The 24,818-nt window shown below is 42.0% G+C and overlaps 1 protein-coding gene across 1 annotated transcript in view; it reads right to left on the reverse strand.

Annotated features, from left to right (window-relative positions):
• MED14 (mediator complex subunit 14) overlaps positions 1 to 13,057 on the reverse strand; it is a gene marked incomplete at both ends in the record, with an annotated part of 90,933 nt that extends 77,876 nt beyond the window's left edge. Inside the window, 3 exons of the mRNA XM_080718652.1 lie at positions 106 to 211; positions 7,451 to 7,477; positions 12,846 to 13,057. Coding sequence (XP_080574778.1) covers positions 106 to 211; positions 7,451 to 7,477; positions 12,846 to 13,057 — 345 coding nt within the window. The remainder of the gene's footprint in view (positions 1 to 105; positions 212 to 7,450; positions 7,478 to 12,845) is intronic.
• Positions 13,058 to 24,818: the final 11,761 nt, after the last annotated feature.

The following is a 24,818-nucleotide window of genomic DNA, read 5'->3' on the forward strand; positions in this document are numbered from 1 at the left end:
ATAAGTGATTATCTCTTAAATCAGCAGATGTTAAAACTAAGATTAAAAACTTCGGTCTATTCAAAAAGTTATTTTACACAAAGTGAAACCAAAAGTTTAACTCACCGCACATTTTTCCACTTTGCCAGCATTATTAGCCCATTTTACTAAAGCCAATAATCGCACGAAGAGTTGGCGTGTCCGGCTAGCAAACTGTACTATTTCTATTTTCCTATAAAATAAACAATTTTTATGGAACCAACATATTAGAAAGAACATTTCATGACTTATCTAAACTAAAAAAAATCTTTATGACCACTACAGCAAAATGAATGTATTTATCCAAATATAAATTATCATATTTTATGTGCCATCTGCAAATGCTTTACCTTTTACCTTAGTAATAAATCCAATATGTTTTAGCAATTAACCACATTTTCAAATTAATTTTACATTGTAACAAAAGTTGTTTACTAACATATTCTAAATTCATGGATATATGGCAGTAGAAGTTAACTGGGTCATAGAGGGAACCAAATTAGAAATTATGAAGTACAAGTATATAATTAGTAGCCTTTTGGTAAAAAAGGAATTGAAATACATTTTACAGTCTGGCGTGGTGGCGCATGCTTGTGATCCCAGCATTTGGGAGGCTAAGACAGGAGAATACGGGTTCGCAGACAGCCTCAGCTACTTAGTGAGGCCCTTCGCAACTCAGTGAGACCCTCTTTCAAAATAAAGAATAAAAAATAGGGGCTGGGGGTATAGGTTGGAGGTAGAATGCCCCTGGGTTCCATCCCTAGTCCTGCAAAAAAAAAAAAATTACATCTTTACCTTAAAACTATTTTTTTAACTGGGTATGGTAGCATACGCTTATAATCCCAGTTCTTGGGAGGCTGAGACAGGAGGATCACAGGTTCAAGGCCAGCCTCAGCTACTTATAGTGAGGCCTCTGCAACTTAATGAGACCCTGTTTCAAAATAAAAAATAGGGATGGGGTGTATGTAGCTTGGAGGTAGAATGGCCCTGTGTTTATTTCCCAGTATCACAAACACACACACACACACACACACACACACACACACACACACACACACCTATTCTTTGTACTAAAGCAAGAGCCTTTTTCCCATCTTGCAAAAACATAATTTAAAATTTTGATATTAGGCGTGGTGACACATACTTGTAAACCCAGTACTTTGGGAGGCTGAGACAGTAGAATCACAGGTTTGAAGCCAGCCTCGGCAATGTATGGAGGTTCTCGGAAGCCTAAGTAAAGAAACAATATTGGACTGGGAAGGTAGCTTGGAGGTAGAATGCCTCTAGGTTCAATCTCCAGTACCAAAAAATAAAAAATAAAAATTTGAATAATTAGATAGGAGAGGAGAAAGGCCGATCTTGATTAATGAGGGTCTACACCTGAACATGTGTAAAATTATGAGTAAGACATGGTTAACCTGGACAACCATTGGGGGGGGGGAGAAAACGGGGGCGGGGGGGGAGAGGGCACCAAATATAGTATAAATGTATACTACTTATGTTCAATAAAAATTTGTTAAAATAAATTTGAATAATTAAATAAATGGGGAAAGCTGGGTATGGTGGCGCACACTTATAATCCCAGCATTCGGGAGGCTGAGGCAGGAGGATTACGGTTCGCAGACAGCCTCGGCTACTTAATGAGGCCCTTTCCAACTCAGTAAGACCCTGTTTCAAAATAAAGAATAAAAAATAGGGCTGGGGGTGTAGTTCAGAGGTAGAATGTCCCTGGGTTCCATCCCCGGTACTGTAAAAAAAAACAACAAAAAAAGTACCGGGCAACTCTACCAAATTTCAATGACAAACTTGGAAACATTCAATTGTTTAAGTCAAGTTAGAGAGTGTTGAGTAAGTCACTCATATATACTTTTATGCCATATCCACTGTTATTCTTTTTCTCCTAATACTCATCAGTCTTTTTATCATCTATAACCTTAAAAGCTTCAGTGAAAGCTTTATGTTGCTGGTCAGGATGTTAGGCAGACCTCTCAACTTCATGGCAACTATAAAACTGATAACTGATAATCATATCTTTTGTGATTTACCTTAAAACACTGAAAAAATAAATTCAACATGCCAGGACTAACGATAGGACCCAGCAAAAAGAAAAACAACCTCCCTCCAAGAGGATTCTGACCTGCTAATTTTTTTTTTTTTTTGTATGTGTGGCACTGGGGTAGGGGGGGGATTGCAGCCAGGGGCATTCTACCTCTAAGCTAGACCATCAGTCCTATTTTCTTTTCTTTTCTTTCTCTTCCTTCCTTCCTTCCTTCCTTCCTTCCTTTCTTTCTTTCTTTTTTTTTTTACCTCTGGGCTACACTCCCAGACCTATTTTCTATTTTATTTGGAAACAGGGTCTCACTGACTTGCTGAGAGCCTCACTAAGTAGCTGAGGCTGGCTTCAAACCTGTGCGATCCTCCTGTTTCAGCCTCCCAAGTGCTGGGATTACAAGCGTGCGCCACCACGCCCGGCTCTTATTTTCTTATTTTGAAAAGGGTCTCGCTAGACTGATGAGAGTCCCACTATTAACTGAGGCTGTCCTCAAACCCATGATCCTTCTACCTCAGCCTCCCAAGAACTGGGATTATATGAGTGCACCACCACACCCGGCTTGGCCTATAAGTTTTAATATGGCTTCTGAAAGACTTACATATCCAACCCACATCTCTACACCTCACTAATAGTACCACCATGATACAAGGCACCAAAATAAGTTTTGGCTGAAGTACAATCCTGTCTGAAGAATACAGAGTGAAGCTGCTATTGAGAGCATACAAAATCTACAAACAACCTGAAAGGGTTCCTTAAGATCAGCCAACAATATGATTAGTGGTACTATAAAAAGAAAAATCAAGGGCAATTTGGCAATGACTCTTTGCCAGTAACTGTGAAGGATTATGAAAAAACAAGCAGAGCATCACAGGCAAGATAGAGAAGTGTTAAATATACATTAAGGCTTGGCAGAGCTGGGGACGTAGCTCAGTGGTAGAGCACTTGCCTAGTATGTACAAGGCCCTGGGTTCAATTCCCACCACTGCAAAAAATAAAAAATAAAATAATAATAATAAATAAAAAGGATCTGGCAGAAGCCTTGGTTCTAGAAACCTCAGTCCTATCACTAACTCAGCAATTAATTACAGAGGATGTGAAGTCTCTTGTTCCTTTCCCAGATCAAAGAGATTTGTATATTACTGTTTTCCTAAATGTATTCCTCTACTAGAAAGATGTCTCTTTGTACACAATTATAATGTGGCTTTTTGACACCATACTGCTTCGGTGTAAGGAGCATTGAGTCAGTTTCTCAAAGGCCCAGTGTCCTCTCCTACTCAAGAGCAGACAGAACAAACCTGACTTATGTTGCCTTCCTATAAAACTGACCAGCCAAACCATAACACAGATGAACTTCAATTGTCTCTTCCACCTCTACTTTTTTGTATGTTCTATCAAAAAGGGCACTTGGTGTTGGCATATGAGTATAGCCACCAATATATGCTGAAAACCTCCCTAGTGACTGGTATTTTAAAAAAAAATCAGTCTAGGTGTTATGGTACATGTCTATAATCCCAGTACTGGCAAGACTGAGACAGGAAGATCTCCGAGGTTAAAGGCCAGCCTCAGCAACTTAGTGAGACTTTCCAAATAAAGAATAAAACAGAGCTGGGGGTGTAGGTCGGAGGTAGAATGCCCCAATACCTGGGAGGCTGAGACAGGAGGTTCAAGGACAGCCTCAGCAAGTAGGGAAATCCAACCTAGTGAGACCGTGTTTCAAAATAAAACTAAAATAGAAGCCAGGCATGGTGGCACATGCTTGTAACCCAGCATTCAGGAAGCTAAGACAGGAGAATCACAGTTCGCGGACAGCCTTACTTAGTGAGGCCCTTTGCAACTCAGTGACACCCTGTTTCAAAATAAAGAATAAAAAAATAGGGCTGGGGTGTAGCTCAGAAGTAGAATGCCCCTGGGTTCCATCCCCAGTACTGGGAAAAAAAAATAGGACTGAGGGGTATAGCTCAGAATTAGAATGGGTTCAATTAGAAGTCACACACACACACACACACACACACACACACACACACAATCAACAAGCATCTACAAGTAGTGTCAAAGATATTGCTTATACCTTTGTAACCCATGCATTGAGGCACATGCCTGTAATCCCAGTACTTGGTAGGCTGGGACTGGAGGATCACAGGTTGAAGCCAACCTAGGTAATTTAGCAAGGCCCTGTTTCAAAATAAAAAATAAAATGCAGCTGGACGTAGAGCCTGAATGCCCCTCAGTTCAATCCCCAGTACCACACAAAACCACAGATATAATAGAGTGGCCTCTACTATAGTCACACTTTAAATCCTCATCATATGATTTCTTTGTGTTACAGTTAGAATTTAAAATGTCCTCCAAAACCACAGATCTTGAAAGCATGGCCCCAGTGGAGCAAGATTCAGAGGTGGGCATGGATGGAGGAGGTGGGTCATTAGGGGTGTGGTCTTGGGACTATATATGTCCAAGGTATGTCTCTCTGTTCTACACACACACACACACTCCCGTTTCTAGCCTTTATGATGTGAGAGTAGTGTCCCTCTGCCTTGTGCCGTCACTAATTCGGCCTCAGGTGAGGCCTCAAAGCCAACCCTAGACTGGAACCTCTGAAACTGTGAGCCCCAATAAACCTTTCCTTCTCTAAGTTGTTCTTGTCAGGGCATTTAGGTCACGGTGATAGGAAAGCTAACAAAAACAGAAATTGGTAGTGAGGAGCGGGTGCTGCTATAATTATACCTGATCATGTGGTTTGGAAGCCTTCGGAACTGGTTTCTCGGAGGAGTTTAGAAAATTTTGGCTATGCAAGCTGGAGACAATTTAGAATTTCGTAAGCAGAGCTTAATGGATGATTCTGATGAGAGCTTGGAAGGCCAGAATGTTGATAAGAACTGGGACATTAAAGACTATACTGAGGCTTCAGATGGCAAGGAGAACTTCCTACAGGGAATTGATCCAGAAGCCACATGTTTATTCTGGCAAATAACTTGTCTGTGTTTTGTTCATGTCCTGAGACTCTGTGTGAGGCCAAATTTAAGGATAAAGAACTAATTAATCTGACAGGAAATTTCAAAGCAGCATAGCATTGAGATGGTGGCATAGGTATAGCTGACAGTTTATAACCAACTTTACTGAGATAAATGGAAGCAGAAAGTAAAGGAAAAAGATTTTGGGAAACTTGAAGTTTGGCCAGAAAAGTCCATGTAAAACTGGGGCCAAGGAAAATACTTAGCAAAGAGACAATAGGAAAGATGCCTTGAAGGTTTCTGGGCAATTAGAAAGACCCTAGGCTCAACCTGTAGCCATGGAGATTTGTTAAAGAGGTCCATTTAAAGAGGCCTGGGTGATTCCTGCTTGCTTCAGGCCACAAGGGAAGTAGTTTCCTCAGGACTTCTTTCACTGTGTCCAGCCACCCAAGGGCTCTGCAGCCCAAGACCTCTGTAGCTGTGGTCCATGGGGGGCTGGCCACTGCTTACACCAGTGTGGCAGACCTCAGCAGTGTTTAAATGGTGCTGCTTCTCCAGGAATGCAGGCTGCTAGAATTAAGGGGTCATGGAGGCTTTCACTCAGATTTCAAAGGAAGGTCTGAGAGGCTAAGCAATGTGTATCAGGGTCAGAATCCCTCGAGGCTGGCCCCGAGGGGACAATTTGTGAGTCTGTGAGAGTAAAGCCAAATTACATTGGAGACCCAAGGAATAAGGAGATACCAGGAACATGGAACACCTGCCTAGGAAAGCTGCAAGCTGTGGGCAGGGGAGCCAGGCCAAGAGAACAACAGCCACACTGGCTATAATTGGCAGGGCCATAGGGGCAGGGCCGCTGAAGGCCTCTGGAGATGGCCTTTCACTAGAGTGTGCCTGGGAGCCAGATTCAGTGTTTGCCCTGCTGGGCTTAGGTCTTGTTTTGGTTCCATATCTTCCTTCTATGCCCCTACTCCTTTTTGGAATATAAATGTTTATATCATTGTATGTTGGAATCATGTGACTCACCTTTTATTTTTACAGAAGCTCATAGCTAAAGGTTCTCCCTGTGTCTCAGAGAAAACTTTAGACTTGTTATTTTGAGCAATGCTGGAACCGTTAAGACTAAAGGGACTCTGGGAGGTGGACTGAATGAATTTTGCATTGTGAGATGGACATAAACTTTTGGGGGCTAGAAGTGGAATATTATAATTTGGATTAAAAATGTCTCCCAAAGCTCATGTGTTGAAAGCACACCCCCAGTGGAGCTAAGTTCAAAGGTGAGGCAAGGCTGGAGGAGGTGGGTAATTAGGGGCATCATCTTGAGGATTATACATATTCACAGTTCACTCCTCTCTTTTAGTTTCCATGATATGAAAAAGGACTCTCTCGCATGCTCTGCCGCCCTACAGCAGCAGTTTCTGCCTCAGGAAAGGCCCTATGGACTAAAACCTCTGAAACGTGAGCCCCAGTAAACCTTCCTCCTCTAAGTTTGCTCTTGTCAGGTATTTTGGCCACAAAGATGGGAAAGCTGACTAAAACACTTTGAAACCTTAGTTTATCTTGTTCCTTTGGCCTATAGAAACATACTAGTGTTTAAGTCTTAAGCCCCAAACTTAACTGAACCAAAAATTTCTATAAAACAACAACAGCAGGAAGGCAAATGTTAATTCTCTAAACACACCTAATAGACCTGGGTGTGGTGGTGCAGGCCTGTAATCTCAATACTTGGAAGGCAGAGACAGAAGGAGATATTATATTGTCAGAGGACAGCCTTGCCAATGTAGGGACACTAAGTAATCTAGCAAGATGTTATTTCAAAAATCAAAAAATAAAAAGGGCTGAGGGTGGAGCTCAGAGGTAGAATGCCCCCGGGTTCAATCTATAGTAACACACACACACACACACACACACACCCCTAATAGCATCATTATAATGAATGGTAAATTAGCAGCCAACTTTTTTTTAATACTGGCAATTGAACCTAATGGTATTTTACTTCTGAGCTATACCAATGGCCCTTTTTTATTATTTCTTATTTTGAAACAGGGTCTCACTGAAGTGGGCCTCAAACCTGCAATCCTCCTATCTCAGCCTCCCAAGTACTGAGGTTAGAGGTATGAATCACCATCCCCAAGTAGTAGCCAACTTTCTAAAGTTAGTCTGCTCCTTATCTTCTTCCATTACAGGCTATATCTTCAATATCTTCCTATCCCATTTAGGATCTTTACCTAGTCACTCAATAAAGGTTTGTAGAATAGAAAGTCTAGACTGATGTCACACACAAGTACTGTCAAGAATGACTCCCTAAACACATGGTCCTAGGTTTCTTTTGACCTAGATTTCCAATCCACAGCCCTACACCAGCAATACCCACACACACATGTACTTGTAGGTTAATAAAGAGACAAATTTAAGCTTTTTTCACGCTTACCTTTCTACATCGGATTTCCTTGGCAATCTAAGAAGAAAAAAAAAAAGCAGGTTAAATATATGCATACTTTCATCAACATGTGACTATGGACTTTACCTCTGTTAAATACCTTAACGTTTCAGAAAAACTAGTACCAGCTCATGTGTCTTACCTACTCTTTGTACTTATGAGTTCCTAATAATGTGGCGATAAGGAAAAAACCAACAAAGGAACATTTACTTCCATTCAAAATGCTGCAAAAATTATTACATGAACCTCAAACATTAAAAAGCCCTAATCTCACATCAGCACACTATCAGCAAGTCATAAAAAATATTTTTTAAAACCAAAATGGTCTCAGATGCAGAAGTACTATGATTGCCAGCCTCCCTGTACCCAATGGATATATGTTGGGTCTAAGTAATACTCCCTCTATGTTTATTTATGGTGGACAAAATTAGAAGCTAAGCATACAATCTGGCCAGTGTCAGTCAAGGGTTTAAAGATGATGTTGCTTGGTGGTTAGAGGAAAAGATATGTATTACTTTAAAAGAGCTCCAGTAGCCCGAAGTGGTGGCGCACGATTGTAATCCCAGCATTTGGGAGGCTGAGACAGGAGGATCCAGGTTCGAGGATAGCCTCAGCTACTTAGTGAGGCCCTCTGCAAATTAGTAAAACCCGTTTCAAAATAAAGAATACAAAATAGAGCAGGGGGTGTAGCTCAGAGGTCAAATGCCCCTGGGTTCCATCACCATACCCACGAAAAAGAGCTCCAGTAGAGTTTTGATTTCTTTCTGCTAGTTCTCCAATACTGATAGCCAGCAACCAATGTCAACTTCTCCAATAAATTATACCATTTATTACTCTCACATCTAGTGATATTTAAATGAGCCTAATCTACCTCCTGAAATGGCATATTTTATTAACTTTTCTTCCCATGGTCCAAGAGTCAATGGCTTGAACAATTCTCATGCCTGTCTCACACCTCTTAGGTTTGGAAGACTACATACCCAGCCACTTAGATGTTCTCCCACTCATATGCCACAGGGTCAGAAAAACTACAGGTACTTCCAAAACTAAAAGGGGGACACTATTAAATTAAGCTCTGGCTTATAGTTACCTGCTATTTTAAGAGACAGTGGGAATGAAGCTGATGCTATAATCAGAGTAATAACAGGAACTTGAAAAGGTCAGCAGAACAGAAGGAAAAAGTAAAAATTATGGCCCTATTAGAAGATTGTAAATTAAAGCAGCCACCGATGAATTCCTTTACATGTAAAAGCTCCTGGGAAGCCATAGATAGCCCTTGTCCTCAAGGGAGAAAGAAAATGAGAAGGATGGATGTGAGGGTGGTCCTTTGGGGGTAGAAAGGGAGAAGGATGGATGTGAGGGAGATCCTTTGGGGGTAGAAAGAACAAAAATCACCGTTCTAGTTCCTTCTACCTGCCCCAAATGTCCTAAAAGTATAGTCTCATATCAGAGGTGCTATCATTTCAGAGATAAAGGATTTGCTACCTGCTTCCCCTTTCCCTCTATGTCTCCTCATCTATTCCTTTATGAAAAGAAATCCATCATTTGGGGGTAAAATCCCTAAAATACAAATATTGCAAGAGGTGAGGCAATAGAAACCTATTTAGCCTAAGTTGCAATAAGACAAGTGTACATGGTAGATCCTAACATTTTCTGATTTTAACTAAAGAAAGTTAAAAAAAAAAGTAGAATCTACCAGGGTATGGTGGCGCACACTTGTAATCTCAGCATTCAGGAGGTTAAGACCTGAGGATCGCAGTTCGAGGACAGCCTCGCTTTTAGTGAAGCCCTTTGCAACTCAGTGAGAGCCTGTTTCAAAATAAAGAATAAAAAACAGGGCAGGGGGTGTAGTTTGGAGGTAGAATGGCCCTGGGTTCCATCTCCAGACACACACACACACACACACACACACACACACACACACACACACACGTAGAATATAAGTTTCTAAAAAACCAAGGCAGAAAAGAAACTCTTTAAGATGTTAACATGTACAAGTTGAAGGGGGGGAGAGGATGGACAAGCAACAGGAAAAATCTCAGAAATGTGAGGCCAAAACCAAGCCACCTAAATTGCCAAGGCTAGCCTGGCGTGGTGGCCCACACTTGTAATCCCAGTACTTGGGAGGCTGAGACAGGAGGATCCAGGTTCGCAGCCAGTCTCAGCTACTTAGTGAGGCCCTGCACAACTTAGTGAGACCCTGTTTCAAAAGTAAAGAATAAAAAATTGGGCTGGGGGAGTAGCTCAGGGGTAGAATTCCCCTGAGTTCAATCCCCAGTACCGCAAAACATAAAATAGAGCCAGGCATGGCGGCGCATGCTTATAATCCCGGGATTCGGGAGGCAGAGACAGGAGAATCACTAAGTATCATCAGCTACTTAGTGAGGCCCTCTGTAACATAGTGAGACCCTGTTTTAATATAAAGAAAAAAAATTGGTATGGGGATGTTTTCTCAGAGGTAAATGTCCCTGAGTTCAATCCCTAGTACCACAAAAAAAGGACAAAATTTCCTAATGTACATGATGCACATTCACAAACATATCCAAGTCAATCCCTAAGCCATCCACGAGAAGGAGGGAGTGGGAGAGAATGAGGGAGAGGGAGAGAAGGAAGGAGAGGTAGAGAATGGGGTGGGTATTGGGGAAGGGCTAAATGAGTGATGTGTGCATGTATGCCTTACCATCTTGTACTCCATTAAGATGTATGACTACAATGCACCAATAAAAAAATTTTAAAAACACTATACATTACTATCATTTTTCTTCTAAAAAAAAGCAAGACATGAATTAGGACATGAATTAAAGATGAAGGAAAAGAAGAAACAAATCATACATGGTGCCGGGCGTGGTGGCGCACGCTTGTAATCCCCACGCTTGGGAGGCAGAGACAGGAGGATTGCGCAGGTTCGAAGCCAGCCGCGCGCTGGCTTAGGAGACCCTGTTTCCAAATAAAAATGTAAAAATAGGTCTGGGAGTGTAGCCGGAGGTAGAAGGGCTTCCAGGAACCCCAGTACCACCAAAAAAAATCATATATGGCCTCAAAACTCAAATGACCTTATGTCCTAGTGTATACAAGATATTTCTGGTTTATGTTTGTTGTTCTGTCATTAACAATGCCTCTTTTATGCCCAAAGTATCTTGGTTTGGACCATAATTTTTTTTATGGTCACTCTACATATAAGGGATTATAAATGAGATGGGGAACCACTGGAGAGTTCTGAATATAGAAGTTTTAAAAGGCTCACCCTAGCTACTTCATGGAGTAGAAACCATAGAGGGGCAAGGGAGGTAGGACTGTTATCAATGAGCAGACTCCTGCAGAATACAGGCTAAGGATTAGATGGCCTGGACCAACACTTGGTGGAAGTGCTGAAAAGTGGCCAGATTCTGAAGTCAGAGATGATACTCTACTGATATACACTGAGTATGGGATGTGAAAAAAGTGGAGCCAGAAATAACTCAAAAAGTTTGGGCCTAAGCAACAACATATTTAGTGATACAGGAAAAAAGGTTTTAAGATGGGATGGAGGGGAGTTAAGTAGAATCAAGAGTTTGGATCTGGACTTCATATGCTGAAATGTCCATTTATAGCTGAGGGTGGTGGCACACGCCTTTAATTTTAATACTTGGAAGGCTGAGACAAAAGGATCACAGGTTTGAGGGCAACCTAAGCAACTTACTGAGATTATTTCAAGATAAGAAAATAAGCCGGGCGTGGTGGCGCACGCTTGTAATCCCCGTGCTTGGGAGGCGGAGACAGGAGGATCGCGCAGGTTCGAAACCAGCCGCGCGCGCTGGCTTAGGAGACCCTGTTTCCAAAAATGAAAATGTAAAAATAGGTCTGGGAGTGTAGCCCGGAGGTGGAAGGGCTTCCAGGAACCCCAGTACCACCAAAAAAAAAAAAAAAAAAAGATAAGAAAATAAAATAGGGCTGTGAGAATAGCTCAGAGGTACAATGCCCCTGGGTTTAATCACAGTACCAAAAGAAAAAAGCACAAAAGAAATGCCCATAAGACACTAAAATGTAGATATCTAGACACAGAATCTAGAGTTCAGAGAGGTTTATGCTGAAGATAGGAATCATCAAAGGGAGTAGGATTATACTATTCATGTATGCTACGGCAATAAAACATGCTTCTTCATAAATCAATCCTAAAATAGTAAAAAAAAACAATATGATTCAAGGAATCTCCACAAATCCTCTATGGAAAAATGGATTACATAACTAACAGCAGCTGTTCTCAACAGTTTTTCCCCACAGCTATACATAGGACAGGTGACCTTTACATATATCAAACTTTCATCCAACACTAAATACTGCAGAGGAGTATATTACTACAATAATCCCTCACAGTGACAACTACTTAAATTTCTCAGAAGGGTACAATTCTTTCATTCTACCTCGGTCTCAGTGAAGCACAGTACATCAAGACTGAGTGAAAATGATATTTTACAAGAATAGTGGAACTTATTCTAATTCTTTCCATCATGTGCAAACAAATATTTTTAAGTCTCTAATAACAACTTGCTGTGACACTGTACAGCCTAATATCTGGAATGTATTTCAACTGCAAAGTTTGAAATGAAGTCTTACAATGTATAAAAATAAAAACGAATCCTGATCAAAACTAAACCTGCCTTATTTTCCTCAACCTGGATTACAAGATGCAAAAGGAAGCCCCCAAATTGCATAGTGTTTTTTCTTCCCACACTGAATCATTACAGTAATCCCTTCAGAATAGCATCAGAGTACACTGTAATCCCTTCAGAATAGCATCAGAATACACTGTAATAATGCCCCAAGGCATCTAGGTAACTAGGTGATTGAAATAACAGCAGGCCGATTAAAAACTTTTTTTTTTTACTGTCACTAAACTCGTGAAGACTGAAATGTTTCAGAAAAACATTTGGAATACACACTGTTGGGTTACTTTAAAAACAATCTATCTCCTGCCTTCAGTCACGAGCAATGTAATTACAAACTACTTTTAAAACATAGTCAAGAGGCTGTAAAATAGATTTCCCGTCTTTGGAATTTTTTTTAAGGTTGGAATGCTATGTATTCCTAAATTTTATACCTTGGGCTTTAGGCTAAAAAGCTTCCAGCCAACAAATCAATTGACTTCTTTTGGTAACCCAAACAAAAATCCCAAAGCCAAAATGTAACAGCACGCAAAATGATCCGGTTTCAATCAAGTCTCGGTTGTTTCATGCCCCCAAAGATCCCCAATACAAAGCTTCTCCTCCACCTCCCCTGAACCCCATGAGTTCAGAAATTCTAAGCAACCCAGCAGAGAAAATAGCAGCCTCTCGAAGAGGGAGGCGCAACCTTTAGGTGGTTGGGCGGGAAGGGAGAGATGGGGAGGCATGGGCTTCGCAGCACTTACAGATCGGTCAACACCAAGAGCTCCGAGTAGGCCCGGTGCAGCAGAAATTCAATGAGAGTGCTCAGTCGGTAGCCGGGGCTGGCCGCCGCCGCCGCGGCCGCCGCCACCGCGGCTCCCGGAGGAGGAGGAGCTGGGGCTGACGCCGGGCCGCTGCCGCCGCCGCCGCCTCCGGGCGGAACCAGCTGGTGGTTCTCCAGCTGCACTGGGGCCATGGCGGCGCAGGGCCGGGCTTGGCGCGGCGGCACAAGATGCAGCCCTTGGGCCTCCCGGGCGCTCGGTCACCGCGCCGAAGCGGGAGCGGGAAGAGCCGCCGCCGCCTCTTACCGCCGGGCCGCCTCCGAGCAGGAAGCCGTGCGCCAGCCGCTGAGGCCCGCCCCCATGTAGCGACCAGCCGGTCGGCCCCAGAGACGGGAGCGAGGGGCGGGGAGGCAGGGAGGGCGGGGAAGCGGGACGGCCGCTGCGGAGGAGCTGCGCCTCAGCCGCTGCTCCCAGGCCGCTTCACCAAGCCGCCGCAGCGTCCATATTGACGGCCCAAAGCGGAAGTCTTAGGGCAGAGCGGAAGGGGAACCTGTAGGGGGCCTTCCGAGAGCAACCGGTGACGGTTCTCCCGGCGTCCTGCGCCGTAGCGCGGGGGGAGGGGCGCGGGCAGGGGGCGGGGCCGGCGCGTGGGCAGGAAAGCGGAAACGGCGGCCGCGTGCCGCCGGAAGCCGAGGGGAGGGCGGGGCTCGTGACGTCACGGTCACGTCAGCGCCGGTCCGCCCTTCTCCTTCGCCCCTCCTCCCGGCCTGGCGTCTTTAAGACCGCAGATTGCCCGGAGGAGTCCGCCATCGCTCCCGAAGTGGGGCACTAACGCGGCCTGGGAGGTCGGCTCTGTTGGCTCGTGAGTTGTGGCTCTGGAATCGCGAGGAAAGCCGAGCGGCAGCACGCTAGTGATTTCTCAGGCCTTTGCTCCTCCCACAGACGTCCGAGGCGTGTTGCGTGGGAGAGACGTTGCTGGTTTTTTTTTTTTTTAACTGTGGGAAAATGTGAGAAAGCACTCCTGCGGGTAAGGACAGGGCCGCCGGCGGAATAGTTTAGTTTTAATACAATTGGGTATATGCTAAACTCGTTACTGTAACTCAGATCACGTCAGCCCAACGAACAGCCCCGAAATCCTTTGCCGCGACTCCCGGTTTTTGTCTCTTGCAGCAACTTCCCTGTTTCAGGGCTTTCGGTTTCTGTTCCTATCGCCAACACACCCACCGCCCCCCAACTAAAATATTTTGTGCCTGCTATAAAACAGTTATTCTCAGCCTTGGCTGGCCTTTGGAATCTCTCGGGGGAGAGGGTTTAAAAAAATCTTAGGTCTCCCAAATACTGGGTTGCAGGCATGGGCCATCATGCCCGCCTGCTGTGATCCTTTTTTTGGGGGGGGGGAGGAACCCAGGGGCATTCTACCTACTAGCTATACCCCTATCCCTATTTTTTATTCTTTATTTGGAAATAGGATCTCACTGAGTTGCAAAGGACCAAAGTAGCTGAGGCTGGCCGCGAACCTCCTGTCTCAGCTTCCCAAATGCTGGGATTACAAACCTGCTGCCACCACGCCCGGATCATGCTGTGATCCTTTTAAAATATCTTTTTTGCAGTTTTATCTCCCTAATTTAGGTATAAGAGATGCCTGTGCTATTTTTCCTAAAGTTAGGATGTTCTCATTGTCTTCCACTTGTTCAATTAGAATAATTATTTGTTTTGCTTTTTAAATGAGAGGGGGTCTTGATATGTTGCAGGGACTGGCCTTGAGTTCCTGGTTCAGGTGATGGTCCTCCCAGGCTCCTGTGTAGCTGGGACTACAAGGCGTGAGCCTGCTGCAGGCAGGGGACTTCTTAGTCATTCTTGAAAGCCTTTCACTTATCTTCTGAAGGTGAAACTTCTGAGGTATAATCCCTTCTTTCCTTTGTGAGCCTAAAGCACATCTTGATACTTAAGAAAATGCCTTAAAATTATTGATATCCCCTAAAGGTGCTGGAGAGCAGGGACTATCATTAATCCCTATGCAAGCTGCCCTTAGGAAACAATTTTTTGGAATTTTTTTTTGTTTATTTTATTTATTTTGCAGTACTGGGGATGGAACCCAAGGGCATTTCATTCAACCTCCGAGCTACACCCCCAGCCCTATTTTTTTATTCTTTTTTTTGTGTGTGTGTGGTACTGGGGTTCCTGGAAACCCTTCTACCTCCGGGCTACACTCCCAGACCTATTTTATACTTTTTATTTGGAAACAGGGTCTCTTAAGCCAGCACGCGCGGCGACTGGCTTCGAACCTGTGCGATCCTCCTGTCTCTGCCTCCCAAGCGCAGGGATTACAAGCCTGGGCCACCACGCCCAGGTGCTTATTCTTTATTTTGAAACATGGTCTCACTGAGTTGTAAAAGGCCTCACTAAATAGTTGAAGTTGTCCGCAAACCCGGATCCTCCTACCTCAGCCTCCCAGATGCTGCTATTACAAGCCTGCACCACCAGGCCCGCCTAAAGTTTTATTTTAAATAATTGTATGTAGCCGGGCGTGGTGGCGCACACTTGTAATCCCAGTACTTGGGAGGATCGCACAGGTTCAAAGCTAGCCTCAACTACTTAGTGAGGCTCTCAGCAACTTAGTGACACCCTGTTTCCAAATAAAATATAAAATAGGTCTGGGAATGTAGCTGGAAGGTAAAAAGCCTCTGGGTTCCATCCCCAGCACCACAAAAATCAGTCAGTCAATAAATAAATGTATGTATTTTGTAAGATACAGTGTGGCAATTCAATTCGTACATACCTTGTGGAATGAACAAATCAGGCTAGTTAGTATATCTATCTCCTTACTTACTTTTCATGGTGAACACATTTCAAATCCACAATTTTGAGGTATATATTGTTATTAACTGTAGTCACCGTGCTATGCAATAGACCACCAGAACTTATTCCTCCCGTCTAACTGAAACTTGTACCCTTCAAGCAATATTTCTCCTTTCCCTGCCCACCAAACCCTGACCTCAGCCTATGGTAACCATTATTCTACTTTCTATATCAATGAGTTTGACCTTTCTGGAGTCTACATATGAGTGAAACCATGAGACATTTGCCTTTCTGGGCCTGGTTTACTTCATTTAATATAATATCCTCTAGATTTAGATATATTACAAGTGGCAGCATTTCTTTCTTTTTTTAAAGCCAAATAGTATTCCACTGTGTATATAAAACATACATATTCATTCCTTTGATGATAGGTACTTAGATTGTTTCTATATCTTGATTATTGTGACTAGTGTTGCAGTAAACATGGGAGTGCAGGCATCTCCAGCATGCCAATTTCAGCTCCTTTGGATATATACCCAGAAGCCAGCCAGATTGTTAGATCCGTATGCTAATTCTCTTTTTTTCTTTTTCTTTTTTTTTTTTTTTGGTACTAGAGATTGAATCCAGGAGCTTCCTACCTCTGAGCTACCTCCCCAGTCCTCTTTATTTTTTATTTTGAAACAGGGTCTTGCCAAGTTGCCAGGGCTGGCCTTGAACCTGCAGTCCTCCTGTCTCAGCTTCCTAAGTATCATGATCACAAGTGCATGCCACTGCACCACTTTTTAGCTGCTTGAAAAATCTCCATGTTGTTTTGCAAAATGGCCACACTAATTTGCATTCCCACCAACAGTATACAAGAGTTCCCTTTTCCCCACATTCTTACCAACATTTCTTTTCTTTTTGTCTTTTTTTCAATAATAGCCATTCTAGCAGATTAAGGTTTTATCTCATGCTGGGATTTAGGGGAGGGGATAGTGGAGATTGAACCCAGGGGAATTATACCATGGAGCTATACCCCCAGCCCTTTTTATTTTCCAAACAGGGTTTCACTAAGTTACTGTGCACTGGCCTCAAACCTTTCATTCTCCTTTCTCAGTCATTGTGGTTTAAATTTGCATGGGGAACTAACAAAACTTTTGTTAGGTAGAATTGGTCTGATTCTTTCGCAGTTTTGACTTGTTTTATTTCATTTCTGAAAACAATGTTGACTTCAGTTTAAAATCCCTGGTTGTCAAAAGATACATAGTTATACAGGATGGTCCATAAAGTCTTTTCTAACACTGAGATTCTATGTAACTTAGGTTTATTCTTGTTTATTTATTTACTTATTTATTTATTTATTTTTGTGTATATGTGGTACTGGAGATTGAACTCAGGGGCATTTTACCTCTGAGATATACCCCCAGCCCTGTTTTATCTTTGTATTTTGATACAGGGTCTCAGTAAGTTGCTGAGGGCCTCGCTAAATTGCTGAAGTTGTCCTCAAACCTGCAATCCTCCTATCTCAGCCTCCCAAGTAGAGGGCTTACAGGCATGTGTCACCACGCCTTGCTCATTTGAACACTTAGGTAAAAATATAGCACTTATCTATTCTTCTACTGACACAGTTAAGATTGTTCATATATTTATTTTTTCTTCTACAAACAAGACTGCAATAAACAAGAGTGAAAATTTAGGAATAGAACTGTGGGCTTTGCTCTAATTCTGGAGATCAGATAGAGAAGGTAAATGAAGGCTCCTGAGTGAAAGGATTTCCCAACTCTTGGATACTATAATATAGCCACTTGGCAGACACAGAAATTAATAGAAAGGAAAAAAATGTTTGGCTAAGTTACTATAAGCCTGGCCCATATTCAGACCACTTTTGGAAATAATTTATAACTTATTATTTTAAAGTCTGTAGTACTATGTTTGGCACTGTGATAGAATTGCACACTTTTTCATTCACATTTTGTAGTTCAGATAGTTTCATGACTAGCAGCATGATAGTTTCTAGCTCTTAAATCAACCTAAGCACTTTGAATCTTTCAGGAAGTCAACTGGATTTTAACAAAAGGAACAACAAATTGATTGCAGAGTATGGAGAAGGAAAGCATTTCCTTTTAAGTCTTTGCGATAAAAAAATGAAATTGGGATACATGTGGTTTCATTTTCATATATAAAAATGCTGCTCAGACACAAAAGGGTAGGAAAGGAGTTGAAAGTATTATTTTTCTTTTTATAATAGATTGCAATGAATTCCTCCAAAACGGAGTGCAAAAGCAGTAAATGCATTCCTTCAACAGATACTGGATCCTACATTCATAGTAAAGTTGAAGGAAGGTTTCCCAATGTTGTGGGCATGGTCTGACCAACCTAGAAAAAAATGGAATGGAACACTTTAATAGCTTTGCATTTAGAAAAAAATCCAAACTTCTTAACTGTGGCCTCTAAAGCCATTAGCAGAGTCACCCTTCTGTAATCTTCTGTTCCTAATCCATTTTCCCCTGTCCCTGCCACTTTTCTCTATCAGCTCACTGAGTCTACTCCTGCAATTCCCTCTCACCTTAGGGCCTGTCCAGCATTCCAGATACTGGAAAATCTTGTTTCCTGGCTCTTTACATGGATGGCTTTTGCCTTTCAGGTATCAGCTTAAGTGAGAAAATCTTCAGAAAGTCTTTCCTGAGTATATTCGATATATACAAGCAAGTTTATTGCAGTCTTGTTTGTAGAAGGAATACACACACACACACACACACACACACACACACACACACACACACAATCTTAACTGTGTCCGTAGGAGAATGGATAATTAAATGCTTTATTTTTAAGTTAGTGTTCAAATACTTACGGGCATGGTGGTGCACACCTATAATCCCTATTCTTGGAAGGCTAGGACAGGAGGATGGCAGGTTCGAGGAAAGCCTCAGCAAGTGGTGAGACTCTCATCAACCTAGTAAGACCCTATTTCCAAATAAGAAATCAAATCGGGCTGGGGGTGTAGCTTGAAGGTAGAATCCCTCTGGGTTTAATCCCCAGTATCACACACACACACACACACACACACACACACACACACACAGTTTTCAAATTAATTAGAACTACATTTACCAACATGGATACATCTAAAAATATATTGGATGAAAACATGCTGCAGTCTTTTTGTGATACCACTTCTGTCCATTTTCACAGCACACAAAATAATTCTGTATAATTTAATATATTATAGTAAAAGTAAAAATGTAGATGAGACCACACACACCACGCTTCAAGATCATAGTTACTAGCCGGGCGTGGTGGCGCACGCTTATAATCCCAGTACTTGGGAGGCTGAGAGAGGAGGATCTTGCAGGTTTGAAGCCAGCCTCAGCTACTTAGTGAGGCTCTCAGCAATTTAGTGAGACCCTGTTTCCAAATAAAATATAAAATCGCCTGGGGGTAGAAAGCCCCTGGGTTACACACACACACACACACACACACACACACACACACACACAAGATTGTAGTTACTTCTAGGGAGGGGTAAGGGATGAGGTAATACTTTATTGACAGCGATTAGTTATACCTAATGAATTTCTTAAAGAAAAACATAAAGGAAATATGACAATATTGGTTAAACCTGAGGATATAGATATATATTCCATTAACTGGAATTAGTTACATGGATCATTTTAAGGGTAGAGAGGTGAGAAATAATCCATGTGTTTACAAAGGAAATGGGATGGTTTAATGAACATATAGTATTGTTTTGCCATAATAATAAAGTAGGTCTCCTCTTGTTTTCCCTGAGAGCACAGCCTCTGACTTAAGAATCCTTAGATTCAAATCCTAGCTCAGCCACATACTCTGAACTCTTTTTCAGCAAGATACCTCACTTCTTTGGGTTTCAGTTTCACCTATAATAATTGTATATACCCAAAAAAGATGATATTCATTTATTTCTTTATTTTGGTTCTGGAGATTGAACCCAGAGACATCATTCTACCTCTGAGCTACTCCCCCAGCACTATTTTTATTTATTTATTTTTATTTGGAACAGGTTTCGCTAGGTTGATGAGAATCTCACTACTTGCTAAAGCTGTCCTCAAACCTGTAATTCTCTTGTCTCATCCTCCCAAGGACTGGGTTTACAGGCATGTGCCACCTGCCCCACTTTTATTATATTTTATTTATATTTTTGGTACTGGAAATTGAACCCAGGGCATTCTACCTCCAAGAAACACTATCAACCCTGTTTGTTTGTATATTTATTTATTTGGTACTGGAAATTGAACCCAGGGGCATTCTACCTGCAAGCTATACCCCAGCCCTATTTTTTTAAGCAGTGTCTCACTAGGTTGATGAGAGTCTCACTACTTGCTGAAGCTGTCCTTGAACATGCTATCCTCCTGTCTCAGCCTCCCTTTTTATTTTTTATTTGAGACAGGGTCTCACTACTTTTCCCAGGTTGTCTTTGAATTTGAGATCCTCCTGCTTCAGCCTTTCAAGTACTAAGATTACAGGCTAGCCGGGCGTGGTGGCGCACACTTGTAATCCCAGCATTCAGGAGGCTGAGTCAGGAGGATCGTGGTTCACAGACAGCCTCAGCTACTTAGTGAGGCTCTCTGCAACTCAGTGAGACTCGGTTTCAAAATAAAGAATAAAAAATAGGGCAGGGGGTGTAGCTCGGAGGTTGAACGCCCCTGGGTCCCATCCCCAGACCCGCAAAAAAAAAAAAAAAAAAAAATTTACAGGCTGTATCACCATACCCAGCTTCAAAGGGTAATCTTGAAGAATGAGAGTTAAGATTTGCAATGAACTTAAAATAGTAAGTGATGTATAAATATTAACTTATTATCATTTAGGAGTGATAAGTTTAGTATTTAGTCACCTAATAATCTATGAACTTCCTCTCTTCTATTCTCTTGTGGTTATCTTTCTGATATCCCCAATACCTAGCATAGTGCTTAGCTATGACTTTGATGAATGAATGGGACAAGTGTATTTCTTCATTTATATGCTGTAATTCTATTTATATTGCATTAACTTTTATAGGATTAAGATAGACTTACATGTATTTAAATAGAATAAAGTACCAGGAGTTTCTTTTACAATATTTCAAACACTGGGTGTGGTGGTACACACTTATAATCCTAGTACTTGGGAGGCTGAGACAGGATCACAGGTTTGAGAACAGGCTCAGCTAATGGTGAGACTCTCATTAACCTAGCAAGACCCTGTTTCAAAATAAATAAAGTAGAGCTAGGGGTGTAGCTTGGAAGTAGAATGCCTCTGGGTTTAATCTCCAGTACCAAAATAAAAAAAAATAGGGCTGGGGGTGTAGCTCAGAAGTAGAATGCCCCTGAGTTCCATACTCACTCAGTACCACAAAGAAAAAAATCAAGACTGCCATGTGTGGTGGCACACATCTATAATCCCAGTATCTGAGAGGCCAAGACAGGAGAATCGAAGGTTTGAGGCCAGCCTTAGTGACTTTAGTGAGGCCCTCAGCATTTTAGCCAGCCCCTGTTTCAAAATAAAAAATTAAAAGGGCTGAAGCTTGGAAGCAGAATGCCTCTGGAGCCAATCCCCAGCCACATATAATAATAATTATCAAGACTATATATGGTATAATAATTACATAAAATACAAATACAAACTATGGATATTATTTGTTACTTAAGGAAATTATGAGAATAGACTAGAAAATAGAAATATAATACATTTATCGAATGTATTATATTTAAAATAGAAAATTCAATATATATAATATGCAAAGAAAATATAGCATCTCATTTTATTGTATCATTTTTTTGGTACTGGAGATTGAACTCAGGGTGTTCTACCTCTGAGCTATACTCCAACCCTATTTTATTTTGAAAGAGAATCTCACTAAATTACAGAAGACCTTGCAAAGTTGCTGAGGCTAGCCTTAAACCTGTGATCCTCCTGTCTCACTCTCCTAAATACTGGGATTACAGATGTGTGCCACCATGCCCAGCTCATTTTATTCTGTCTTTATATAGCTAGGTATTTATGTCCAACCACATTCAAATGAAAGTAAGTGTGTGTGTGGGGGTGGGTGGGTGTGGGGGTGTGTGGGGGTGTGTGGGGGTGTGTGTGTGTGAGGTACTAGGGATAGAACCCAGGGGCATTCTACCTCTGAGATACAACCCAGCTCAGCTCTATTTTTTGTTTTGAAACAAGGTCTTGATAGGTTGCTGAGTGTAAGTTGCTGAGGCTAGTCACGAACCTGCGATCCTTCTGTCTCAGCCTACCAAGTACTGGGATTACGGATGTGCACCATCACACCTGGCATCTGAAAATATATTAGGAAACAAATTTTATCACAAAAAATTATAGAATAAACCAACTAAAGAGCTGACAAAAATTGTCACAATCAGCTTTTGCAGAACTTTAGAATCTAGTCAAACATAACAACCATAGAAAGGCTTAGAGAAGACAAAAGCATTGAGGTAAGAGAGGGCACCCATCTACAATCCCCCTCACCTGTGATTGGTGGCAGCCATGAAGATGACAGCCCACACTCCTCTTTCAGGTTACTAATTAGTGCCAAAAAAGAGCAAGATGAACCATCTTCTCAAGCCCTCTGTGGTTATGGGTTGTTTATATGTATCCATTGTTTCCCTCTAGCACTGGCACAAGGCTTACCTGTTCCATTCAGTGTTCCCAGACCTGGGTGGCTCCTTGAGCAACTTCTGTCAAAAGCATTCAGAAGCACAGGTATTGACTATAGTAGTCTGTAGCAAGGGATAACGACTGGGACAATAAATAGTACACAAGGCCTGGGGAAGGAACAAACTGAGAATGAGAAAGGAGATATGTGGAGGAATAAGGCTTTGGTACTGGGAATTGAACCCAGGGCATTCTAACCTCTGAGTAACACCCCAGCCCTTTTTACTTTTTCTTTCTTTCATTTTATTCTTGTGGTACTGAGGGTAGAACCTGGGGGCTTTTCTACCTCCAGGCTACACTCCCAGACCTATTTTCTAATGTATTTGGAAACAGGGTCTCACTAAGTTGCTGAGAGCCTCACTAAGTAGCTGAGGCTGGTTTTGAACCTGTGTGATCCTCCTGTCTCAGCCTCCCAAGTGCGGGATTACAAGCGTGCACCACCACGCCCGGCTTTGCTTTTTATTTATTTATTTATTTTTATTTTTGGTGGTACAGGGGGTGGAACCCAGAGGCTTTCTACCTCTGGGCTATGCTCTGAGACGTATTTTATACTTTATTTGGAAACAGAGTCTCACTAAGTTGCTGAGAGCCTCACTAAGTAGCTGAGGCTGGCTTTGAACCTGTGCGATCCTCCTGTCTCAGCCTCCCAAGCGTGGGGATTACAAGCGTGCGCCACCACACCCGGCTTTGCTTTTTATTTTTGAAACAGGATCTCATTAAGTTGTTGAGGGCCTTGCCAAGTTGCTAAGGCTGTCCTCCAGTCTGCTATCCTCCTGTCTCAGGCTCTCAAGTACTGGAATTATAAATGGGTACCACCATACTCAGCTGGGAATAAGCGACTTTTAAAGCTCCCACATATACCTAGGAACAGGAAAGCCACATTCATGTCCAGGACATAATGCATGTTCAGAAAAATGCCTAGACAAAGAAGGAAAAACCTTAGATGAGTAAAGGTGACCTAAGCTGGGCGTGGTGGTGCACGCTTGTAATCCCAGCATTCCGGAGGCTGGGACTGGAGGATTGCAGTTTGCAGACAGCCTCAGCTACTTAATGAGGCCCTTTGCAACTTAGTGAGACCCTGTCTCAAAATAAAGAATACAGAATAGGGCAGGTGGTGTAGCTCAGAGGTAGAATGCTCCTGGGTTCCATACCCAGACACACACACACACACACACAAAAAGTGACCCAACTAACGGAGATAGGAGGGGGGAAGAAGGAACACCCTCATGTGCATTAGGTACATTTACAAACATATCAGTCAATCACTAAGCGGAACTTGAGAAGGAGGGAAGGGGGAGGGAAGAAGGTGGGAATTGGGGAAGGGCTAAATGAGTGATGTGTGCATGTATGTCTCTATCATTCTGTATTTCATAATGGTGTATGATTACAATGCACCAATAAAATAAGTTAAAAAAGAAATCCATTTATCTGTGTAACTGATTTTTTTAATTGATACATAAAAATTATACATTTTTTTGTGTGTGGTCCTGAGGATTGAACTCAGGAGCATTCTACCTCTGAACTACAGCCTCAGCCCTGTTTTATTTTTTTATTTTTAAATTGGATCTTGCTAAGTTATTATGCATTGGCTTCAAAACTGTGATCCTCTTTTTTTTGGGGGGGGGGTGCTGGAGATGAAATCCAGGGGCCTTCTACCTCCGGGCTCTACTTCCAGACCTATTTTATATTTTATTTGGAAACAGGGTCTCACTAAGTTCCTGAGAGCCTCACTAATAAGCTGAGACTGGCTTCAAACCTGTGCAATCCTCCTGTCTTAGCATCCCAAGTACTGGGATCAAAGGCATGTGAGTAATAATAAATATTCTGGTAAAAAATTACTCAATATCCTTTTTCTAACTTTTTGTAAATAGTACCATTATCTGTAGTTACTTGCTATGCAATAGAACAGGAGAACTTATTTCTCCTGGCTGTAATTTAATACCCATTGATCAACCTTTCCCCATCTCTCCCTCCTCCTACACTTCTCAGCCTCTGTTTACCACTATTCTATTATCAGTTTCTACATTTTATATTCTACTTGTGAGTGAAATTATGTGATCCTCATCTGGATGATTTCACTTAGTATCTTTCAGTTTCATCCATGTCACATGGTAAGATTTCATCTTTTTATGCTGAATAATATTCTGTTATGTGTATATACACCATATTTTCTTTATAAATTTACCAGTAGATGAGCACTTAGGTTGATTCCATTTCTTGGTTATCATGAATAGTGCTGAAATAAACATAAGAGCGCAGACATCTCTTTGATATAGTGATTTCATTTCCTTTGGATATATACCCAGTAGCGGGATTGCCAGATCATGTAGTAGGTCTATTTTTAATTTTTTAAAAAACTTCCATACTATTTCCAGACCTTTGCTATTTGTTACCATTTGTCTTTTTAGTAATTGCCATTCTAACTAGAGTGAAGTGATATATCATCATGGTTTTAATTTGCATTTTCTTTCCTTTTTTATTGCACTGGGGGGATGGAAC

The sequence above is a fragment of the Muscardinus avellanarius genome, assembly GCF_963383645.1.
Source record: "Muscardinus avellanarius genome assembly, chromosome: X".
NCBI classification, from domain to species: domain Eukaryota; kingdom Metazoa; phylum Chordata; class Mammalia; order Rodentia; family Gliridae; genus Muscardinus; species Muscardinus avellanarius.